This window comes from Nelusetta ayraudi, unplaced genomic scaffold (genome assembly GCF_046127955.1).
Source record: "Nelusetta ayraudi isolate G7.1 ecotype Tasmania unplaced genomic scaffold, CSIRO-AGI_Nayr_v1 ptg000010l, whole genome shotgun sequence".
NCBI classification, from domain to species: Eukaryota; Metazoa; Chordata; class Actinopteri; order Tetraodontiformes; family Monacanthidae; genus Nelusetta; species Nelusetta ayraudi.
Window position 1 is genome coordinate 1,487,699 of NW_027466060.1, and position 20,898 is coordinate 1,508,596.

General features: G+C 44.0%; 1 protein-coding gene across 3 annotated transcripts in view; it reads right to left on the reverse strand.

The window, feature by feature from the left end:
* The window catches only part of ntrk2a (neurotrophic tyrosine kinase, receptor, type 2a), a 66,874-nt gene that overhangs the window by 42,942 nt on the left and 3,034 nt on the right, over positions 1-20,898 (reverse strand). For 2 of the 3 annotated variants that reach the window (XM_076019586.1, XM_076019587.1), the window contains exons 2-13: positions 20,478-20,552; positions 19,306-19,377; positions 19,067-19,135; positions 17,411-17,559; positions 9,565-9,698; positions 8,658-8,790; positions 8,453-8,524; positions 7,318-7,545; positions 6,963-6,989; positions 6,387-6,398; positions 5,686-5,723; positions 5,464-5,563 (exon numbers count right to left, since the gene is read on the reverse strand). In XM_076019586.1, coding sequence (XP_075875701.1) covers positions 5,464-5,563; positions 5,686-5,723; positions 6,387-6,398; positions 6,963-6,989; positions 7,318-7,545; positions 8,453-8,524; positions 8,658-8,790; positions 9,565-9,698; positions 17,411-17,559; positions 19,067-19,135; positions 19,306-19,377; positions 20,478-20,552 — 1,109 coding nt within the window. The remainder of the gene's footprint in view (positions 1-5,463; positions 5,564-5,685; positions 5,724-6,386; positions 6,399-6,962; positions 6,990-7,317; positions 7,546-8,452; positions 8,525-8,657; positions 8,791-9,564; positions 9,699-17,410; positions 17,560-19,066; positions 19,136-19,305; positions 19,378-20,477; positions 20,553-20,898) is intronic. The other variant, XM_076019585.1, reaches the window with a different exon arrangement.

Consider the following 20,898-nt stretch of genomic DNA (forward strand, 5'->3'; position numbering starts at 1 on the left):
AATAAATGGATATGTAGATGATGTACGACTTATTTGATACACCAGAGCACGAAGGCCGAACTTCATTTTTAAAAATGCCACATACGAGTACATAGTCAAGTCATGGCGTGCAGCTGCATGTTAAACATCCTCCGGGTATCTCTTTTGCATTCTGTGTTTCTGCGGTTTCCTTTTCCTGAGCATCACAACTTAGGCCACCATTTTATCAGGCTGTGCAATCGTTAGCATCGAGCTGTGTCTGTTCGCCGCTGTTTGTTGTCTATCGACAAGGTTTTAGGAGCAGCAGGGGGGACCGCAGCTCCAGCTATGCATGCAGGGAGAGGACATTCATCTGCATCTCCACATATATTTATGTATATATATATATATATACATATATATATATATATATATATATATATATATGTATATATATATATATATATATATATATATATATATATATATATATATATATATGTATATATATATATATACATATATATATATACATACATATATATATATATATATATGTATATATATATATATATATATATATATATATATATGTATATATATATATATACATATATATATATGTGTGTGTGTGTGTGTGTGTGTGTGTGTATATCTTTACAACTTTCTACACTGCAGATAGATACAGAAGGCATATAAATATATTATATATGTAATAATGCAGCAAAGAAAAACGTGAAAAAATATGCTTTTTATAAAAGATGGCTATTTTGAAGAATTTAAATACAAAACGTGTTCAAGTTATTTTACACTTTTATTGTTTCCTATATAATTCCATATGTGTTTAGACGTAGTTTTGCCTGCCTTTTTATGCCGTGAGAAACCGCAATGTCCATAGAACATGAGAATGAAAGAAAAGACAAGTAAATCCATAGGGTGTGTCCAAACCTTTTACTGGTAGTGTATAGACATATATATATATATGTATGTATACATATTAACAATATTTTTTTTCTGTGTGAGATGATACGGGACAATAGAAGAAAATTCCCTTTAAAAACAAGAAAATTCTTGTTCCGAAGTTCCGGAAAAGGACGCATTAAATTTACGCTGCGCTAGAATCCATCACTGCCCTACAGACACGCCAAAGGCATTCCCCCTTCCAACTCCCAGCATTAAAAAAAAAAAATCAAACCTCTTCTGTAAAACATGATCCAGTCACATGAGGTCTTTCCATTGTATATAACTATTCATCCATTATTCATCTGTTTGGATTAAAATTTGAAGACGAAAGAAAGTTCCAATCTTTCTTATTTATTGACTCAGCTCGGTACATTTGTCCTTCTTCTTTCAGCAGTCTAGCGGGTCAGTCTAGGGAGAACAGGGATATTGTAGAAATAAGGTTGCTGTCGCTCAGCCTGTAAAGTCGGAGCTCATTTACCCACCCAACAAACAGGGTGCGTTTCAATTCGTCCTGTCTCTGCATTGTTTTCTTTTTCTCACAAGTTTCAGCGAGTTGCATGAGGCGGCCGTGTTGCTGTTTACTCCAAATAGCCTTCTGAACTCAGGGCAAGGGTCAAGCAAGTGCAAGAACTATTGGCAATGGAGGCGGATTTCGCCTGACATCGCCTCGACAGGAGAACCGACCTCCGAGGGTGTTCAGCGGCCACACACACGAAGCACCTCTGACCCCACCTCGGAATTTATTAAAACCTTCCTATAAAGCTGCATTCAGATCATCCATGCGCAAATCATCCATATGAGTTACATGGAATCATAGCAAGTCTGCCAAACCCGGTGTGAGAAACATTTTCAGTTGTTTGTCCAGGTGTTGACATGGGGGATAATCTGCCGAGGGGCGCAGCACGTTGCGATACGTCGACGACTTTGAGGTGGATTCCATCGGACAATCGTCCAAGATAATTCAACTCCTGCCAAAGCCGGCCAAGAGTGAAGAAAAGTCTTTTGTGTGCCGTCCTCTCTCCTGCTTTTTTTTTTTTTTTTTTTCTATGAAGAAATGCTGTCGACTCCTGATTAAACAGCGGACGGTGCGGACAGTGTGACAGTGACAGCTTTCTGTTCCCGCTAATCCCGGCTCAAGGCTCCATGGAGGTAGCAGCCAAAGACAAGGTAAATCAAGCAAAATGATTGGTCCGTTCGCATTCTGACCACCTATGGGTGAACCAGATGGGAATATGCCAGGACGGACTGGCCCAGAATCTCAGCGATGCGATTGCCCTGCAAAGTTGTTCTTCTTGTGGCCTTTTTTTGAAATTCTGAGGGTGCAAACACTGACACACACACACACACACACACACACACACACGCGCGCACGCACACACAAAAACTCCCAGGAGCTTACAGGTAAAAGTTTCTTGTCTTAAAAAAAAAGGTGGAGGAAATAAGGAGGAAGAAGAAGGTGTTGGGTGTACTGAGCATGCTCAGAGGGGCCTCGGGCCCAGAATAGAGCTCTGCTGACCTTGAAGGTGTCATATTGATCGAAAAACTGTGAGGAGTCGTGTGTGCTTATGAGCGAGGGAGGGAGACGGAGGTGTGCAACTTCGCCCGACAGAAAATTGAAACCTGCAGTAATGATGAATCATTGATAAGTGGAGAGAGGACGCCTCCTCCTCCTCCTCCTCCTCCTCCTCTCTTGGACTCACTTTTTCTTCTTCTTGCTGTTTTCAAACAAATGTTCTCATACTGGGAGTCTGTCTCTCTTACCTACTTTTCATTTTGTTTCTGCCTAGAATTCTTTTTCTACTGTGACAGTTAGCATTACTTTTACTTTTGCCAGTGTCTTCCGCCTGTCTGGGCATTTGAAAAAAAAAAAAAAAAAAAAAATCCAAGCTTCAGGTCAGGTTTCCCTCCCTGCAGGTTCTTCAAGGGCACTGAGGCAGAAGATGCTGAGTCTCTCCCTGTCTGCCAGCACTGTCTGATCACTTTGCGGAGTCTGCAGTGGGTTTCGCACAGGCTTTGCATTCACTGTGCGAAAACTGTCATGCTTCTAAGGAGAATTTCAAGTCTGTCTCACGGAATAGTCTTCCCTTTTTATTATTTTCATTTAATTAATTAATTTATTTTCTTGCAATTTCAGTTCAACGCAGTGGGTGCACACATGAGGAGGTAAGAGGGGCTTCTTTTCTGTAGCCGAGAACAAGCAGAGATCAGTGAAGACCAGTGAAGACCAGCTAAAGAGTTAATCAGGTGACTCGCTGCCCAAAGAAATCGTTGCGATTCCGCCTTTTTGAATCATGTTGCGTTTGTTCGTAACATTGTAGCGTCAAAGTATGTTCAGGTTATGTGTTATTTCACAGCAATAATAACACTAGAGTTCCACATTGAGCCTACAGCTTAATGTCTGACAGCACAGTCCAGTGGTCCGTCTCGGCCAAATCTATTCTTTGGGCCACACAGTCGCTTTCCACTTGCTTAATTTTACATCCAACCATATTATATTGCCGTCAGCAAAGACAGTGGAAACTGTTCCTCTGTTTAAATGCCTTCTATGAAGGCTCTGCTCTGCTGCGTGTGTGCGTAGGGAGAGTGGTCAGGCTGAGAGTTGGATGCAGTGACTGCCCCCGCCTTCCTGACCACTCAGTGGTTAAATGTGGAGCCTATGGCCGGTGCACGTTCGTCAGCAACTCTGCCTCCCTGATTGCACCACTAATGTAAATTGTGTTGGGAGAATTTCCCCTGCCAGAATTCCAAAGGTTTGGGAGAGGGCGGCAAGTCGGCCTTAAAACCCCAAAACACAAACTGCGTAGGATTGGGCTTCAGTATTTTGTGAGAGTTAGTCTTTAAAACCTTGCAAGGAAGCTGAATAGCATCGTTGTGAAGATTTTTGTATAGTTTTATCTTGAAATCTTTGATTTTGAGCCCGTAAGACGTCGTCTCTCGCATTCATAAGAAGCACAGTTACCACCTGACTTGAACCAAGCATGTGACAGATGGTGTTTAATCACTAGTCAAGTTTTTTTTAGGAGAGGTCTTGACTACAATTTTTTTTCCATGCGCTTTCCCAGACGAGCTATGCGCAAGATGTCTGTCAGACGCACAAGACTTTTCAGCAGGTGAGTCAGCTTGTAAACTTTGTTCACTGGCTCCGTGGAGGAAATAGGATTTTCTTTTTCCGAACAGACGTGTAGTAAAAACACATCTCACTCAGAGCGCTCTCTGCCTGGGCAAACATGGAACCGGGAGTCAGGATGCTGCGAGGCATCGACATCTGAAGGTGCACTGGGCTCCAGAGCAGGAAGAGGGCGAAAAGCCAGGACGCAAGCCAACATCCCACACACGGATGGAAAGCAAACACATGTGCAAAAGAGATTCATCTCAGAAAACCGCACAAATACAGGCATTGGGGTTTGTGTGTGTCAGTGTGTGTGTGTGTGTGTGTGTGTGTGTGTGTCTGTGTGTGTTTGTGTAGGGAGGGGGATTCCTCCTTTCAGAGAAACCTAATTCACTTCAGCTGAAGGAAAAATGAAACCACACATGAGACCATGAATACAAACACACACTTCCACATAATAGCTGCTCAGTCCCTCACACTAACCCCCCCCCCCACCCCCCTCACCCCACACACCCTCCCCTGCCTCCTCACCACCACCACCACCAACACCACCACCTCTCCAGCCCATAAATCAGCCGCTAGCAAAAACACAGCACTTCATCGCGTCTCCACGTTTGCTTTTACTTCTTCTGGAAGTGTCAGAGCTGCGCGACGCGAGGAAGTTTCCTTTTATGACGGCGCCAGAGTTTTCTTTCCAAACATAAATAAACCCAAACCGAGAGGAGCAGAACCATTGTTTGCACTCGGGGGGGCTTAAATCAGTTTTGCGCAAAAAGAAATGAGCCAAGATTGACATCTCTGTGGCAATTCATTGTTCGGAGGACAATGGACACATGTGCCTGCATTTTCCGACAAGACTTAAAGCCATTGTTGTGTGTGTAAATGCAAGAGCGATGTGCCATCATTAGTTCGCAAAAAGAAGAAGCAAACGGCGGTGGGAATGACAGCGGCTCTTGTGAGTAACTGTGAGAAACTTTGCGACAGGAAGTAGATTAGTCGCCACTGCAGAGGTCAAGCACGGTGTAGTGACGCCCGTGCAGAGTGGACATGCATGTTATGGGCCGGCGCTGAGACATGGCCGACCCCGACCAATGGGCAACCACCTTCACAGGCAGCAAAGATGAATTCATGGATACGTGGTGACATTTAGACTCTTTTTGGACAGAAACAACAAGACTATGAGAATGAATGCTGACAGTCGAGTCATTTCTGTTCCATCCGTCACCTGGAATTAACAGGAAATGTCCGTGGAGGTTTGTGCTGGATGGATGTAAACGAAAGTGGACCAAGGAAGCTGGGCTCACATTCAAGCCGTGAGGCCGTCCAGTTGTTTGATGTCTGCTGTATCTATGAATCCATCCGTGCTGCATTCGCCCGAAATAGCCACCAAATAGCCAGCGTTACTGAAGCAGACAAACGGCCGGGACTCTTACCTTTGATGCCAAATTTGGAGTTTCCTCCGAACTTGAGGATCACCAGCATCAGGAGGAAACCGGTGAAGGCGACGGCTGCGATGCCCACCACGATGTACACCTGTCCAGTGAGGACAGACACTTTGAACCGCAAGTAAAGGCCCCCGAGGACAGGCAGTGCTACAGATCATGTGTAGATGTCAACTTATTGACAACTAGAAATAATAAATCGCTGAAACTCACAGCAACTCTGTCTTCGGGCGGCTCCTCGTTAGGACTGTCTGTGTTGTCGGGGGGGTGGGGGTGGGGGGAAGAGAGTGAAGTGAAGCAGTGATTTTTTTCATGTCACAATGTGAAATTGTACTGCAACACGTGGTGGACTTTCTTTTGGATGGTGGATTAACCCAGTTACCCACTACTGATAACAGCTGTATCCCACAAGGTTCATCCACAGTAATCAAGAAACTGGCGAAAAAGGAAGCACTGCACGAGACTTGAGAGCAGAGCCTTTCGACATAATTATCGACATTTTGAGTTATTTCATGTTGACATTAATTGCAAAATGTCCATTTTATTCACAAAATTTTGTGTTTTTTTTTACAGACGGTTGGAATTTCGATTTTAATCTCGAACTTTCAATTTTATTCTCAAATTGAAAATTTGAAAAAAAAAAAATCTATCTCAATTTTTTTTCTCTTTTCGTGGCCCTAATGCTCTTCCGTATGTTTGTACTTTCTATCTTTTGGTTGAAATACAAGACCTATCTTCTGGGCTCATATTTAACTTGTAGTCTCCTTGTTTAAGCAGTTTTTGTGTCTTTTTTTGTTAGTTTTTTCATATTATGGATTTTTTTAAAGTAAAAACAAAGAAATTTGAAATGTGAAATGTGTCCATTTTTGTTTGTGTGTGTGTATGTGTGTGTGTGTGTGGGGGGGGGGGAGTACCTGTGGGTATATCTGCACGAGGAGTGATGCGTTGGAGAGGGAAACAGCAAAATAAAACAAAATTAGATCTAAAAACATTTAAAATACTCAAATGTGTTAAATCTTACACATGCCAAAAAAAAAATATTGTCATGCTTGCTCACTGAGCCTGTTTCAACAGCACAGCCTCAAAACACAAACTGACGGAGGACATGGAATTGGCATGCAAATCATTAGGAAAAACAATAACAACAACAATAACAACAACAACAAAAAAAAAAGGATAATACGTCGGGGTTACAGTGTGAGAAAACACATGACAACAACCCGAAATGTGTAGTTGCAAGTGTGTGTGTTTATCTAACACACTCTTAGCAACATGACAGATCAGAGGGGGAGACAAAAAAAAATCTGAACTGTGTAAATTTGTCCAGACACAAATGATGAGATGTTAAATGGGGGCGGGGGGAAAAATAAATCATTGACCTGGAGATACTGTTTCTGTGTGAACATGATGCGAACACAAGATAAGATGAATCAACACTTAAGTTGGATGCTGCAAAATGAAAGATGAGCGAAATACAAGAACTAGCTAACCGTAATAGAAAGGCTCCTTCTCAGTTCCTGCACATGAGAACAACAACAACAAGAGACACGTTAATTTTAGTGGACCCTTTGCGTCAGTGTGACAGCAGAACATTTGTTTGTTTTACTCTTCACCGCAGAGCATTCTGAAAAGCTCATATTTCTGGTGCAACTACAGGTGCATTTAACCTGACTGCTCTAAAAAAAAAAAAAAAAACAACAACCCCAACACAGCACACAAGAGCAGCCCGTCTGAGTCGTCATGAAACATTCAATGCCCACATGTCGTCCGTGCACACTCACGGAAAAGACAAAAATAGCATCCGTTCAAAAGCAGACAGAGTGTGCGCTCTTTTCCGCTGCTCACCGTTCCAGGGCTTGTGCATGAAGTGAGCTTCCACCTCTCTCCGGTCCGTCCCGTATTGGTTGCTGGCGACGAGCGTGTAGCGGCCGTTGTAGATGTGCGTGGGGTTGTCCAGCTGCAGGCAGCCGTGGTACTCTCTCTCGGTGACGTCGTGGATCCTCGTCTCGATGTAGAGATCCTCCAACACCAGTTTGCCGTTCAGAAACCACTGGAAATTTGGCTGGGGGTTCCCTGGAGAGGTGACAATCAGGTGTGAGATTGTTCACTCTCTCTCTCTCTCTCTCTCTCTCTCTGTGTCTTACACAATCCTTCAAGATTTGTGGTTTCTCCACGGAAGCGTATTACCATACTTATAAAAAAAAAGTGTTTCTCGGGGATCAGTATCACGTAATTACGTAAAGGTTTTTACAACATAATTTTCACATTATTATTTGAAACTATCATATTGTTTCCTGATAGTGAGAGGCTCAGTATTACTGAATTATGTGAAGAGTTTCACATTTTTACGTGATCATTTTCACATTATTCCATGATAACAGATTGAAACTAAATTAAACAAAGCAATGAGAGCCTCTTTTCATGCGTCTCCAATTGAACTTGCATGCATCCCATTGAGCTCCTGCTACAACGTTGACGTTAATGTTAATGTGATGTAATGTAAAGTTCCGGATCTCATCACGTCTCAAACCAAGCTTAAAGTACAGCTTCATTGAATCTTGCAAATAAGCCGTATTGCCTTGCTTTTGCCTTGTTTCGTTTCGTTTCGTTTTGTGTCGTAATCATTAAATAAGGTCAACATTTTGTCGTGAAAACGTGAAACTTTTTACCTAATTACGTGATACTGAGTCTTTCATCATCACAAAATAATGGGAAATGATCTTGTCAAAACGTGAGTATTATCTAGTAAAAACGTGAAACTTTTCATGTAATTACGTAATATTGACACCATTGTTCAATATCACAAAATAACGCGATAGTTTCATGTAAAAACCTGAAACTTACACGTAATTACGTGATTTCTTTTTTTCAGTATGGCAGCAATGGGCGTCAGTCGCTTCTGTTTGTCTTGTGAATCAAACCGCGGATGTTTAGCTGCGTAGCGTCACTGTGTGTGGGTGCACGAGTGCGCGTCTCTCACCCGTCACACTGAAGGGGATACACCAGTGGTGGTCCGGGATTGCGTCGCTCAGTTTAGTGATTTTTGGTGCGACTGTGCATCAGGAAGAAGAAGAAGAAGAAGAAGAAGAAGAAGAAGAAGAAGAAGAAGAAGAAGAAGAAGCAGCGGTTTAAAAGGATTTGATTTCAACAAAGAGAAGGAGGTAGGGGCACTAGACCAAACCCACAGTGTATGTTGAGCACCAGCGACGACTCCTTCTCTCCGACGATGTTCTCAGCTTGACAGGATATTTTCCTGTTGTGGTCCTGCCAGGACACGCTGGACAGCCGCAGCATCGAAATCTGGCCCGACGTCAGGATCTGAGAGTGTGGGCGCAAAACAGCCCAGCGTGAAGTCATACAGCTCGACAGTGTCATGTGGTTCATCCACGAGTCGGAGAAGCACATGAATCCAAGGATGTATTATAAGAACTGGATACTGGACTGGCAATATGACGGTGCATCTATTTTTTTTCCCCAGTGGCCACTCGAGGACAGGACGACTGTGACCTGAAACACCGTTCATAGCAAATCTTTCTATTGGAGATTTTTCTGATTGGCGATTCCTGACGTGTCTGTGAGTGACGTCCTCCAGAAGCGTTCTGATGGGCCAAATAGATCATGTGAGTTACAGAGGCATAATGGGGAGTGACACTACTGCGCATCCTCTATGGGCCCATTGATGCGGAAGTCCAAAACTTTTTCAGCGTATACGCTGGGTGAGCAACTCCATTGAAATGAACGGCCCGCCATCTTGGACCCTGGGGGGGGGGTCGTCTTGGACACCCGCATTGATCTCCCAAAATAAAATCAGTAAGTTGAAAGTATGAAAATATATTGTGTGTTAGTTCCCCCCCCCCCCCCCCCCTCTAGACAATGGTTTGACAAAACCAGAAAGAAACAGTGGGTGTCACACATTGCAAAGACTTTCTGTCCAAAAGTATGTAAAATGTGTTCACTATACTGCACTATACTATCACTATACACAATGAGACAAACATAAAAATATAGTTTTACAACCTGTGCACTGTGAGTGTGCGTTTGTGCGTGCGCGTGTGTGTGTGTGTGTGTGTGTGTGTGTGTGTGTGTTCTGACCTCATAGGACGACTTAATAATCATTTTCCATATCAGCTCAGGTGACGGCACCCCAGATGTGGTGCAGGACAGGTCCACATTCTCCCCCTCCATTAATGTGACGTTGGACGGACTCACTGTTGCCATGGGAACCTCTACATGCAAAGGGAGAGGAGGGTGCAGGGAGGAGGGAGGGATGGAGAGGCAGGCGCAGGGAGTCGGTGAAGAAGGGAGACATTGACGGGCGATTCTTGCCCTTCGAGTTAAAACAGAGAGCATGTGGACAACGAGAGCGGAAGAGCGGGCGCTCGACCACGTGCGCTCCAGCGGTGTGAAAGAAACGGAAGGAGCACAAAGAGAGACCTTGGATTCCAATCTGCTCTGTGTGTGTTTGTGTGTGTGTGTGTGTGTGTGTGTGTCGTGCACTCGGGCCAGTCAAGAGGCAGCGGCGGTTACGCTCGTCTCCAGCGCACGTTTTCAGCAGCCAACAGACAAAAATTGATTGGACATAGTCAGGAGTCCCTGTCCAAGCAGAGTGCCTCTTTGTAAGTGTGTGTGTGTGTGTGTGTGTGTGTGTGTTACCAAATGTGAGACACTCCTGGAGCTGGCTTTAAATTACAAAGCAGCCAATGATGTAGCCACTGTTAATTTTTGCTTTAATAGAAAATCCATTAATTATTGCTGGTGGAAAAGCACAAAGCCATCATTTTTACCCCCTTCATACATCATCCCATGTTTCTATCTTAGTGTTTATGAGGAAGGTCATTTCATGCTTTCAGTCACAATAAGGCAGCAGCTTCAGTTGATTCCTCACAAATGTGACAATATTATGATGGCAATAAGAGACGCCATTGGTTAAGGTGGACTAATGGTTTAAATAATGGAAGCTTGGATTCTCTGTGGTGAAAGTATGTCCAAGGCATCTGTTCTGCACGTTGGGAAACAGTCAATTTACTGGCCCCTGATACTTTTCAGTTTTGTTTGAATGTTGGAATTTATGCCGTGACTTTGATTGATGCAGAATTCTTTTTTAAAATATGTAAACGTGAAAAGCGCCATCAGCCCCATCATAGCAACCCTAAACCCAGTAACTGGCCCAGAGGAAAAACAGCGCAATGAGAGAAACAACACAAAGCAAAAGCACATTTTACTCTCACGTGATGTGTTGCTCGACAAGCTGCCGTTTTTGCCACGTGCCATGTCATCTGCTGCTCGGCAGTCGGTTTATTCCCTTTCAGCTTCGGCTAAACAGGTGAGTCTGTGTTTCTGTGGACTCTGGATGTAAACATAGTGCCTGCAACTCCCTCTCAAGGACCCGTTGGTTTGGCTCCCGTCTCTGCTCTTCAGGCTGGGCTGATAAAACCCTCTTCCATCGAACGTCGGGCCGTGGAGAGGCCTCAGATGGCCTCAGCTGTGTTGGTGAATAAATGAAGTAGCCCGGAGAGCAGACGCAGCCACTGAACACAGCGTAAAAAAAAAAAAAAAAAGCTGAGATCATTTCTCCTCACACATACACACGCACGCACCCACACAAGCGAGCAAACCTGGCTGGACGTGAGTCAGTGGTGTGGCCCTTTAAAGGTTGAGATAAACAACCACGTTAATCACGTCACATCATCTTTCCTTTAAATCATTTGACAGGTCCAGTCACGTACCACTGCAACAGGAGAGCTGCTTCGTTAATATGTCACCCTCTTTGGACATATGCGAGCGCTTATTATACGGCTTTGAGAGGAGATAAGAGTGATTCCTGTCCAATTTGACACTCTTGGAGGAAATATGAGGTATTTCCAATGACAGCGTATACGAGAAAGTCATACACTGGCTGCGGTGGCTTTCTGTGGGGAGTTACGGGCCAAACAAAGAGGTGGATTGTGTTTGTGCAATCTGCAAGACATTTCACCGGAATTTGGACAATTTTGGATCACTGTTGCCCAGCGTTCACTCTTCAAGTGAGCCACAGGTTGTTTTTGGGACCTTTTCTGAATTCAAATGAGGTGTGAACATTGCCTGGAAATACAGGAAATACTGCCAGGAAATACTCCGAATAGTCTGTCTGACTTTGTTTTCTTGTGAGATTTCAGATGTTTGATACAGTTTGCAAATTCAGAAGAACTGTCTGCTCGTAAAATAAAATAAAAAATAATTTAACCCAATTGATTGACTGATTTGATTAATTTGACACATAAGAATAGTGAAATAATTACATATCTTTTTTTAATTGTTATTTAATTGAATAAATAACACATTAAAAGATTCTGTATTCTGTGTTTTCTTTCTAATTTCGATTAACATTTAAGTTATTATTTAATAATGTATCTACCTATTTAATTTTGCCATTTTTACTTTTTCTTAAAAAAGGAGGATGGCGGAATAGTTGCGCAAAAGAAGAGGAGAGGGTGGCACATCTGGGAAGGAAGGGAACCAGTGAAATGCGAGTTGCGTGGAGGGAAAAATTAAATCCGACGAGGTGAGGCATAAAGGCAGACGAGAAGACAGTGAAATGAAGGATGATTACGAGAAAGTATGAGAATGGCACGAGATCGGGCCAGAAGAAAAGGACAACATGAGCAGAGGAGAACAAAGGAAACAGCGAAGAGGAGAAGAGAGGGTGGAGTGAAAAGGGGAAAATGGGGAAAATTAGAGCTGAAGGAGGGAAAAGATCGAAAAAAAATGTCCGTCTCCAGCTACTGCAGATAAAACTGGACAGATTTCTTATCGAACTCTCTCCTCTCCTTTTATTGAACCTTCTCTTCCTCCCCTCCTCTCCTGCCCGTCGGCAGAAAAGCTTATCACCAGGGCAACCCACTTATCACTACGGCAACCCGCTCAATCACAGCGAGACGCTAAAAAAAAAAAAGGAAAAAAAAGAAAAGATAGAAAGCCACGGAGCAGTCGTTTCACTGCTGACAGGCCGACTGCCCTATCACAACCACATATCTTAACAGACCCCTAGTAAATCAGCTCACACTGCAGCCGTCTGCTGGCCACAGTACACACACACACACACACACACACACACACACACACACACACACACACACACACACAGCTTCAGGAAAACTCCTGGATTAAATGCAAACTGTCACAGCTTGTCAGCGGCACAAAAATAGAAAAAAATATTTTCACATTTAATGATTTGCGTGCACTAAACAATCAGCGAGCAGGCCAGCGAGGAAATGAAGGCCTTGGGCTCGTTACACGGAGAGACCCAGCCGCAGATGTACCGGAAACACCTTGCGGTCAAGTCAGGTGAAGTGGAGGGTGTCAGTGAAGGTGTCTCTCCCTCCTCCTCCCCCCCCCCCCCCTGTTGCGAGTGTGTTTGAGGGATTAAGTTGACATTAAGGATTAAGGATTAAGTTGCTCTCACGGTGGACATGAAGCCACTAAATGTGGCCCTTTGAGGTTAATTGTCAAAACTTTCAAAGCTGCCGGCGGACAGAACAGTCCTTTATTATGTGTGAGTCACATTGGTTTCCCCGGCCCTTTGCAAGAGGAATCGAGCATCAGGTTTAGTGATTCTGACTGGGGGAGAAAACTGACGAGAGCGAAAACTGGAGGCCATTTCCTTGACCTGTATCACAAAAAAAAAAAAAAAAAGCGGGGCGTTTGAGGACGGTGTCATTCTAATGGCGTCGCCTCCGTTTGGAACAGACTGTAACATGCTGGAGCTCTGAGGACTCAGTGTCATTTAATAATGTTTCTTCACTAAATTGTCCCCTGCCTTTGAAATGGCTCTGTAAGTACACTTTATATTTGTACAGGCAGGGCAGCCTGGGTTTTACCCTGCAGCTCTTTAATTGGCCGTTCCGGCTAAAGTGAAGGTTTTTAAGGAAGAGCTGTTGCATTTGGCACTTGAGAGTTTTCTATTTGCCTGAAGTGAAAATGTATCAGACTGGGCAGAGTTATTAACGTAGTTGATGTCTCTTTGTTTTCTTATTTTACATGTAGTGTGTCATGGCCATGCACAATGACGAAGGAAGAAATGCTGGAGAAAAAAAAAAGAAATAAAAAAAAGAAATTAATTTACTAAGCTAGTCTGCTCATTTTGCTCATATATTGCAGAAACAGGATGATTATTCTTTCATTACTGTTGTGCATTGGATTGGGTTATCGACTATGAAAATTCACTCTCCACCAGGACGGCAGTGAGGAGATTATTGGATTCTCTGTGCCGCTAATTTTGGTGCCTTTATCTTCTTCAGAGATAAATATAATTCTGTAAAAAAAAAAATAATAATAAAATAAAAAACTTTAGCACAATCCAATCAGTTATAAACAGAGTTTTGGGATGTGTTCAAGGACCCCCAAATTTATTGTTCAGTCTTCTGTGTAGAACACACCTCCACTTGCCTGCTTTATTGATATAAGTACAAACATATGCTGATATTACAATGGAATTTATCATTTATTTACTATCCAAGTGTGTCCGGATCTGTTAAATCATTATATTCTTTGCATTTATCACTAGATTTTCATCCTGCTCGCCATTTAGTCAGACTGAATATTCAGTGTGTGTGTGTGTGTGTGTGTGTGTGTGTGTGCGTCTACTACAAAGATCATCTGGCCTTGTTCACCGCTTCCTTGTATTGTCGGGGTCAGGGCCTATGTTAGGCGTCTGTGCTTTCACAATATAAGAAGCTATAAGAGGCCAATGACTTTAAAGGTGGAAGGAGCGCAGAAGTGCACACTGACACCTGCGAGTCATGTGTGCCATTAAAAGGAGAGAGAAAGAAGAAAAAAAGAAAGTGGAAACTAATGATGGAAAATAAAAATAACCTGAAAGCATTCATGTCGGATCTGCAGACAGGCATCCGTGCCACTGTTGTGGTCGCTAAAGTTTGCTGTCAATTTCACTGCACATGGCAAAAAAAAAAGAGCCATGGACAAAAACAACTAGAGAAACCACTAAAAAAGAAAGCCAAACAAGATTCTCCATTCCTCCCACCACTGCAGATCTTCAAACTTTTTTTTTCCCTTGCTGCGCCTCACTGGAGACTTGTTTTCTTTCACTCGGCGCATGAAGCGCGGTGCTGCAGTCATTCCGTGGTCAGCGCTGTGCGCGGGTCAGAAGTGGGAGCCAGTCTTTTTCAGAGGAGCCGTGGCTGGGAACAGTCCACAGAGACTGGGAAACAGTGACGGGGACACATGCGGGTGGCCTCTGAGATCAGCGCCAGCCCGAGGCCATCGCCGGGCACTTCCTCTGCTTTGTGCCCTTCCCATATGTCCCTCAGAAATGTTCAGACGGACAGACAGACAGTGGCACAAGCGAGCAGACAGATCGGTGGAAAATGAGTCGAGAGAGAAAGGGGACGAGCGGCAAAAAAAAAAAGAGGAGGAAAGCAACGGACAGAGGAGTGAAAAGGGCGTCGGTTGAGGCAGACTGAAGGCTCTTTTGGTGTGCGGCTCCAAGTCCTGGGGCATTATTTGGCACCGTGTCCTCCCCCTCCTCATGTGTCACTCTGCCAGGGGGTCCCCTGCCCTCCTCTCCAGGGGCCCTGCTGTAACTGCGCCACGGCCAAAAATAACCCCGGCTAATGGAGGGGAGGAGAGGCAGGGGAGCCAATCAATGGCAGTTATCAATGACATTGCTTGTTTCCTGTTCGGCCAACTTATAGTTTGCTTCCTGAGCCCCATTCTGAACACCTAAACATCACACTGAGGCCAAGCATTTCTTAGAGTTCCGCATTCTTTCGCTGCTATTGTCTGTTTATTCTCATTTTCCACTGTTTGAGATTCAACGTGATCCAATGCTGTCAAAGTGTATTGCAGGCCGTGTCATACCTGTACTTTTTTTTATCGTGTGTGCCAAGGTCCTGCTGTCACACGAGTTCTGCCGATAAAAACTGAATGAGCTGCCCTTCAGAACACAGGCTGCTCCTTCGGGTCATTCTGCAGACAATCTTCCTCACAAGCAGTGCACACGAGTGCCGCAAGCACTTATTTATTTATTTATTTTCAATGTATTCTTTTTATTTGGAATATTCCATTTGGGGAGGGACAACTCTTTCTCCCACATCTCTGGAATGTCAGGATAAAATTGCGACACCGCAACAGATTCTCTGTTCTCAGCCATACACTCGCCCCTCTTGAAAAGTGGATCCGTCTTTAAAGAACTGTCCCTGTATTTTGTTGGCAAATGAAGGCACAAATTCCTCATTTTAGCCACTGATCTGAATTGAAAATGTTTGTGTCCGTTTTGTGCCTCACTACCTTGAAACAGACATGTTGGCTCCTTGTTGTCCTGACCGCACAGTGCCAATTTGGAACTTTTTTTTTTTTTTAATTATTATTTCTAAACCCCAAAAGCTGGAACAGCACGTCGTATTTGTTTGAAGAGCAGCTTTGTTGTTGAATTTGAATCGAGCCATAGTTGGAGCATTGTTTATGAAAACAAGAGAGTTCCAAATAGACAGATTTATGAAAAGCTAATAGCAAGAAGGGAAGGATATAACCCCACTTAGTCGCTGACATTTATGCATTAGGGCTTGATAAACCCTTTCATAAAGACATAAAAGGTTCCAGCTCCTCTTCAGTTGGTCTACAGAGGATAGCACTTCTTGCTTATCTCCGCTGAGGTAACACTATGCATTTCTGCATAGGCTTCAAAACACTCTACCTTAGAGGATACATGCATTATTCCCATTCCCTATAATACATGAATACCACACATATTTTAATCTGGAGCTGAATGAAGCCAGAGTTAAAAACCCCAGAGCATTTTTTTTCTTCTTCCAAAACGTGAGAAATATTTCTCATGGCTCATGCCATTATTGGCAGTTTCACCGCCGAGGGCCATTTTCTTTTAACATTCCGCGTCCAAAAGAGGAAAAGAGGAAATGAGATGTGCGGCGTGACAGCAGGTGGCAGCTGTACGGGGCCGATGCAGATGGACACTGTTTTTAAATGCGGCGCTCCTCGGCCGCCATCTGTGAGGATCCCTGATCTTTGTCCGTGTTTGTCCTTGCCCCTGCCGCCGTGTCCTGCACCCCTGACCTGTGTGCGCCCGCAAGCGACGCCTGCAACCGGCCTGTGAATTAACGGCGGCCCTCAAACGACACTTCACCAGCGTCGCTTTGCATCTGACACATTTGCTGCCCCCCCATCTGGCGGCTGGTCTTAATTCACGTTGAGAAATATCCCCACAGATTGTGTCTGATAACCCGCTGTCGCCCCGCAGCTGATGAGAAAAAAGACTCTAAAAAACTCAGCGTCCGCGCGCGCGTTCGCCCGGCCCTTGGTGCACGAGGGCTCTCTCGCTTTTATTTGAGCAGCATTATGTCTGAGGAAATGACAACATAGGCTGCATCCTCCGGCCCTGATCAAAGCAGCGGTTGTTTTTCTTTCGACTTTCATCTTTCTCATCAATTTTTCCCAGAGCACTCAGGGGTGCAGGGCGCTGTGGCCTCTCCCAGCTGCCGCAGGAGGAAGGTGGGCTTTCACCCTGGACAAGTCACCGGTACATCACTTGGCCACACAGAGACAAACAACCATTCACATTCGCACGTGTAAAATTGCCAATTTGTCCAGTGCGCGTGAGAGAACCCGCGCAGACACGAGGAGAATGTTAAAAACTTCACGCAGATAGGCCTGGGCTGGGAATCAAACCTGCAACCTTCTGGCTGTGAGCCGACCAGGCTCAAACTACTGTGCCACTCTAGAGTTTTTTTATCAGAATTTTCAGGGAAAAAAAGAAAATGTCTATAAAAAAAAAAAAAATGACCTCACACATTACAGAAATATTCACAAGACCAACTGTACTTTTGTGTTCTCTAGTGCCTTATTCAGTGTGTGTGTGTGTGTGTGTGTGTGTGTGTGTGTGTGTGTGTGTGTGTGTGTGTGTGTGTGCGTGTGTGAGTGTCCTCACCACAGTTAGGCAGTGACAGTTTGGACATCAGCTTTCGCCCTCCTCCGTCCTTGATGCAGCGCAGATCCTGGGCGTCTGCTTCGTCTCCCAACCACAGCTTGATCCACATGTTTTCACAGGAGCAGTGCAGAGGGTTCCCTGAAAGGACCCTAGACACACAGACACACAAGCACACACACGTGCACAGTCAAGGAGTGCCAGGACCAGTGAAACGAGACAGCGGTAACTGGCGCGGCGGCGGCGCCACGTCAGGCCACATTGACGGTGTGGGCACGAGCCTTCTGGAAGAGAGAAGCAACACCTTCATACTGATGCAATATTTGTGTTTTTAGCACACGTCTGAAATCAGAAAACAGCCGGTTTAACTTTAACACTGAATGGTAATAACATGAACCATTTGTTCTCTGTAATAAAACATTTTTTTGTGTGTGTACAAAGCAATTTGCTGGCAGAAGGAAGCAAACTTTCCAAAACCTGTCTGACTAAAAAAAAAAAAAACTTTCTCTGGTCAAGTCTAGCACATGCGAAAGAGGAGAAGAGAAAAAATTATTACAGGGAGGAGATTTTTATTTCAAGTTTTCATTTCGAGTTTTAAATTGGAATTTCGTGAATGTAGTCAAGATTTTGTGGGGAAAAAATCGACGTAAAAAAGATGACATTTCGTGAACACAGTCAAGGTTAAAAAAGACAAAATTTTGTGAAGAAAGTAGAAATTCCATGAATAAAGTCAACACAAATAAAGTGAAAATTGACGAGTAGACTGCGATTGATGGCGGATTAACCCAGTTGCCCACAGTTAAAAGTGAACTGCTGAAAACAGGTGTCAAGTTTCACCCACAGTAATCATGAAACTGGCAAAAACGTAAGTACTCCACTGGACTTGCGCGCTTTATTCTGATTGCAAAATTTTGATTTTACTCATGAAATTTCGTCTTTACGTCAATTTTATTCTCGAAATTTCTATCTTAATGTTTTACTTTCTTGTGGCCCTAATCCTCTTCCGTAGTCACGTGAGCTCCCACAAAACAGCAACTTGCTATTTTCTTTTTTTTTCTTTTTATTGCTCAGATGAGCAGAAGGTGGCGGTGCTTTAACCTTTTGAACCAGCAGTATTCTGTATATGCCCTCACTGTGTCCTTGAAATGGGTTTTCACTGGATTCATCCCATTCATTTTGGGCCTAACTGTATGGTCTGGATTATCGTTCCTGTCACAGAATAAAGACGACTGACGTGAGGTCATGTCTCTCAAAAGAAAAAAGAAAAACACAGTGTTGAATGGGCGAAAAATAATAAATGCAGGTTGTGTTTTCTATGTCTTTGGCACAATGGGAGGCAGATTAAAGGGTTGGCTGCAGGGCATGACTGCACAAAGTCACACATGTCACTACTGGCACTGACGGTTAGTCTCACTTTAGTCGTCTCCGGCAGCCTGTTTATTGGAAATGTGAAAATACAGGCGGTCGTGACAGCGTAAAGCTTAAAAACTTGAACTGCCATAAGATGACAGTCTAGGGAAGATGCGACATGTTGTGTGTGTGTGTGTGTGTTTGCATGCGTGCATGTGGATGTCCAGACTGTGCTGATGACTGGGAGATAAAGCAAAGACAGAGCTGCAAGCAGACGGTCAAGCGCAGAGACGGACAGACTGGACTCACAGATAAGAGATGTTGAGGTGCCTGAATATCCTCCAGGACAGCGATGACAGGTTGTTATCTTTCAGATTCCTGCAAATCACATCAAATATGACGAAAGGAGATTACACGGGCGCGCAAAGTTCAAAGTCTGGGATTCAATAATGAATAAGCAAATAGCTAAACATACAGCAGTGGCTTCTCGAGAAATAAGGTTGTGTGCTTGGAAGGGAAGGGGGTGTTTGTTGCTTGTGGGTACTTACAGGTACTGCAACTTGATGTTGTTTTCAAAGGCCAGCATCGACACGTATGTGAGCCTGCTGTTGGTCACCGTTCTGGCACGAAGATAAAGACAAGAGCGTCCGTCATCATCATGATACCCATCATTCACAGGAAATCCATACATCACAGCAGCCCCAGTACTGTCTGGACACTCATCTGGAAGGCATCAGCGCGTGTGATTAAAAAACAATCGGTTAAGTCTTTGTTTGGGTTCTGGAAGGCCGCATGTTGAGTTTCTCGCCCAAACCGCATTTCACTGATTGATTCGTCACACAAGGCAAACGAAACTGGCACCATTCACAAATCTATCAAAAGCATATTAATAAAGATCCATACAAATCAAACCCAATTAAAGATGCTTCTAATGACCTCCTTTAAGTCATCTGACGGATCTGTGAGATAAGCCGAACTGTCAGGCGACTGCTGCAACAACCCGATTACTCTGCATTACTGAGCGGCATGTTAAGCAGGTGCGGGGAGTGAGCGCAGTGCTGTTGCCGTCTCTATCTGATCCTTCTGAAAATGAGTGTAAATCTGTAAACACAAGGATGTATTTTTCAGTTTTCACATTTTCAGTTGGAAAGTAAAAAACAAAACACTTTCCAGAACATTTACTGCGGGGGGGGGAAGTGACATGGGATTATCAGATCTGACTGAAAGTTCTTTCCAAGAACCCACTCTGCGTTATCACAGTGTTTGTGTTGTTGAGCTGGTGTTCCTCACACGCCGAACTTGATGTTTTCTGTTGACTGTTTCACCACCGAGTGAAGTGCTTGCTTTGTGTCCTGTACAATACATGCATTTTTAGCCTCCTCTCACCACATATCGTGATGAGGGATAAGAGTGTCTCTTGGCTGACGGTCAAGCTTTGTATTCAATAAGGCGCTGCGCAGCAGAGCAGCAAAACCAAACACAGGACAGAAAGACATTTTGAAGAGATCCATCGGTCAGATCGCAAAATGATTATTTCTGGCCTGTTACGTGAGAGTTGGCCTCCCTGACCTTGCTGCTCATATCCTTGCTGCTCAGAATTCATGACTGCCATGTATGCCAGAAACTCCTGCCGGGGATCTCAGCTTTTTTTCTTTCGTTTTTTTTTTTTTTTTGAAAAACGCCTGTTTATCGCTTAAACATTGAGCCACGGCGGACTTACAGGTTTCTGAGGTTCTTGTAGTAGTTTAGGTCCTTGTCGTTGATGGAAGAGAAGCTGCTCTGGTTGACAATGTAGCTGTCGGGAGATACAAGATAGAAGCGACACAGGAAGTCACACACACAGCACAGCGTCATTTCAGCAAGGCTCGGGGACCGACAGAAGACTGTTAATAGAGCGCTTCCAGCTTGTGAGGGCCTGCAGATGGGAGGAAATGTGAGGGCGATGGCTGAACATTAAGGTGCTGAGACATCTGCCAGAACTTAGCGAATGTTTTCACCACCTGAGGGAACGCAGCGTTACAGTTAGAGAAGTTTTTTTTTTTTTTTTTTTTTCTTTTTTTTTCGTTTTTTGTCCTTGGGCTCGACGTTTTGTTTGGCTGAAGCACAAGGTCAACATTCACATTTTCATAGGTTACATACTT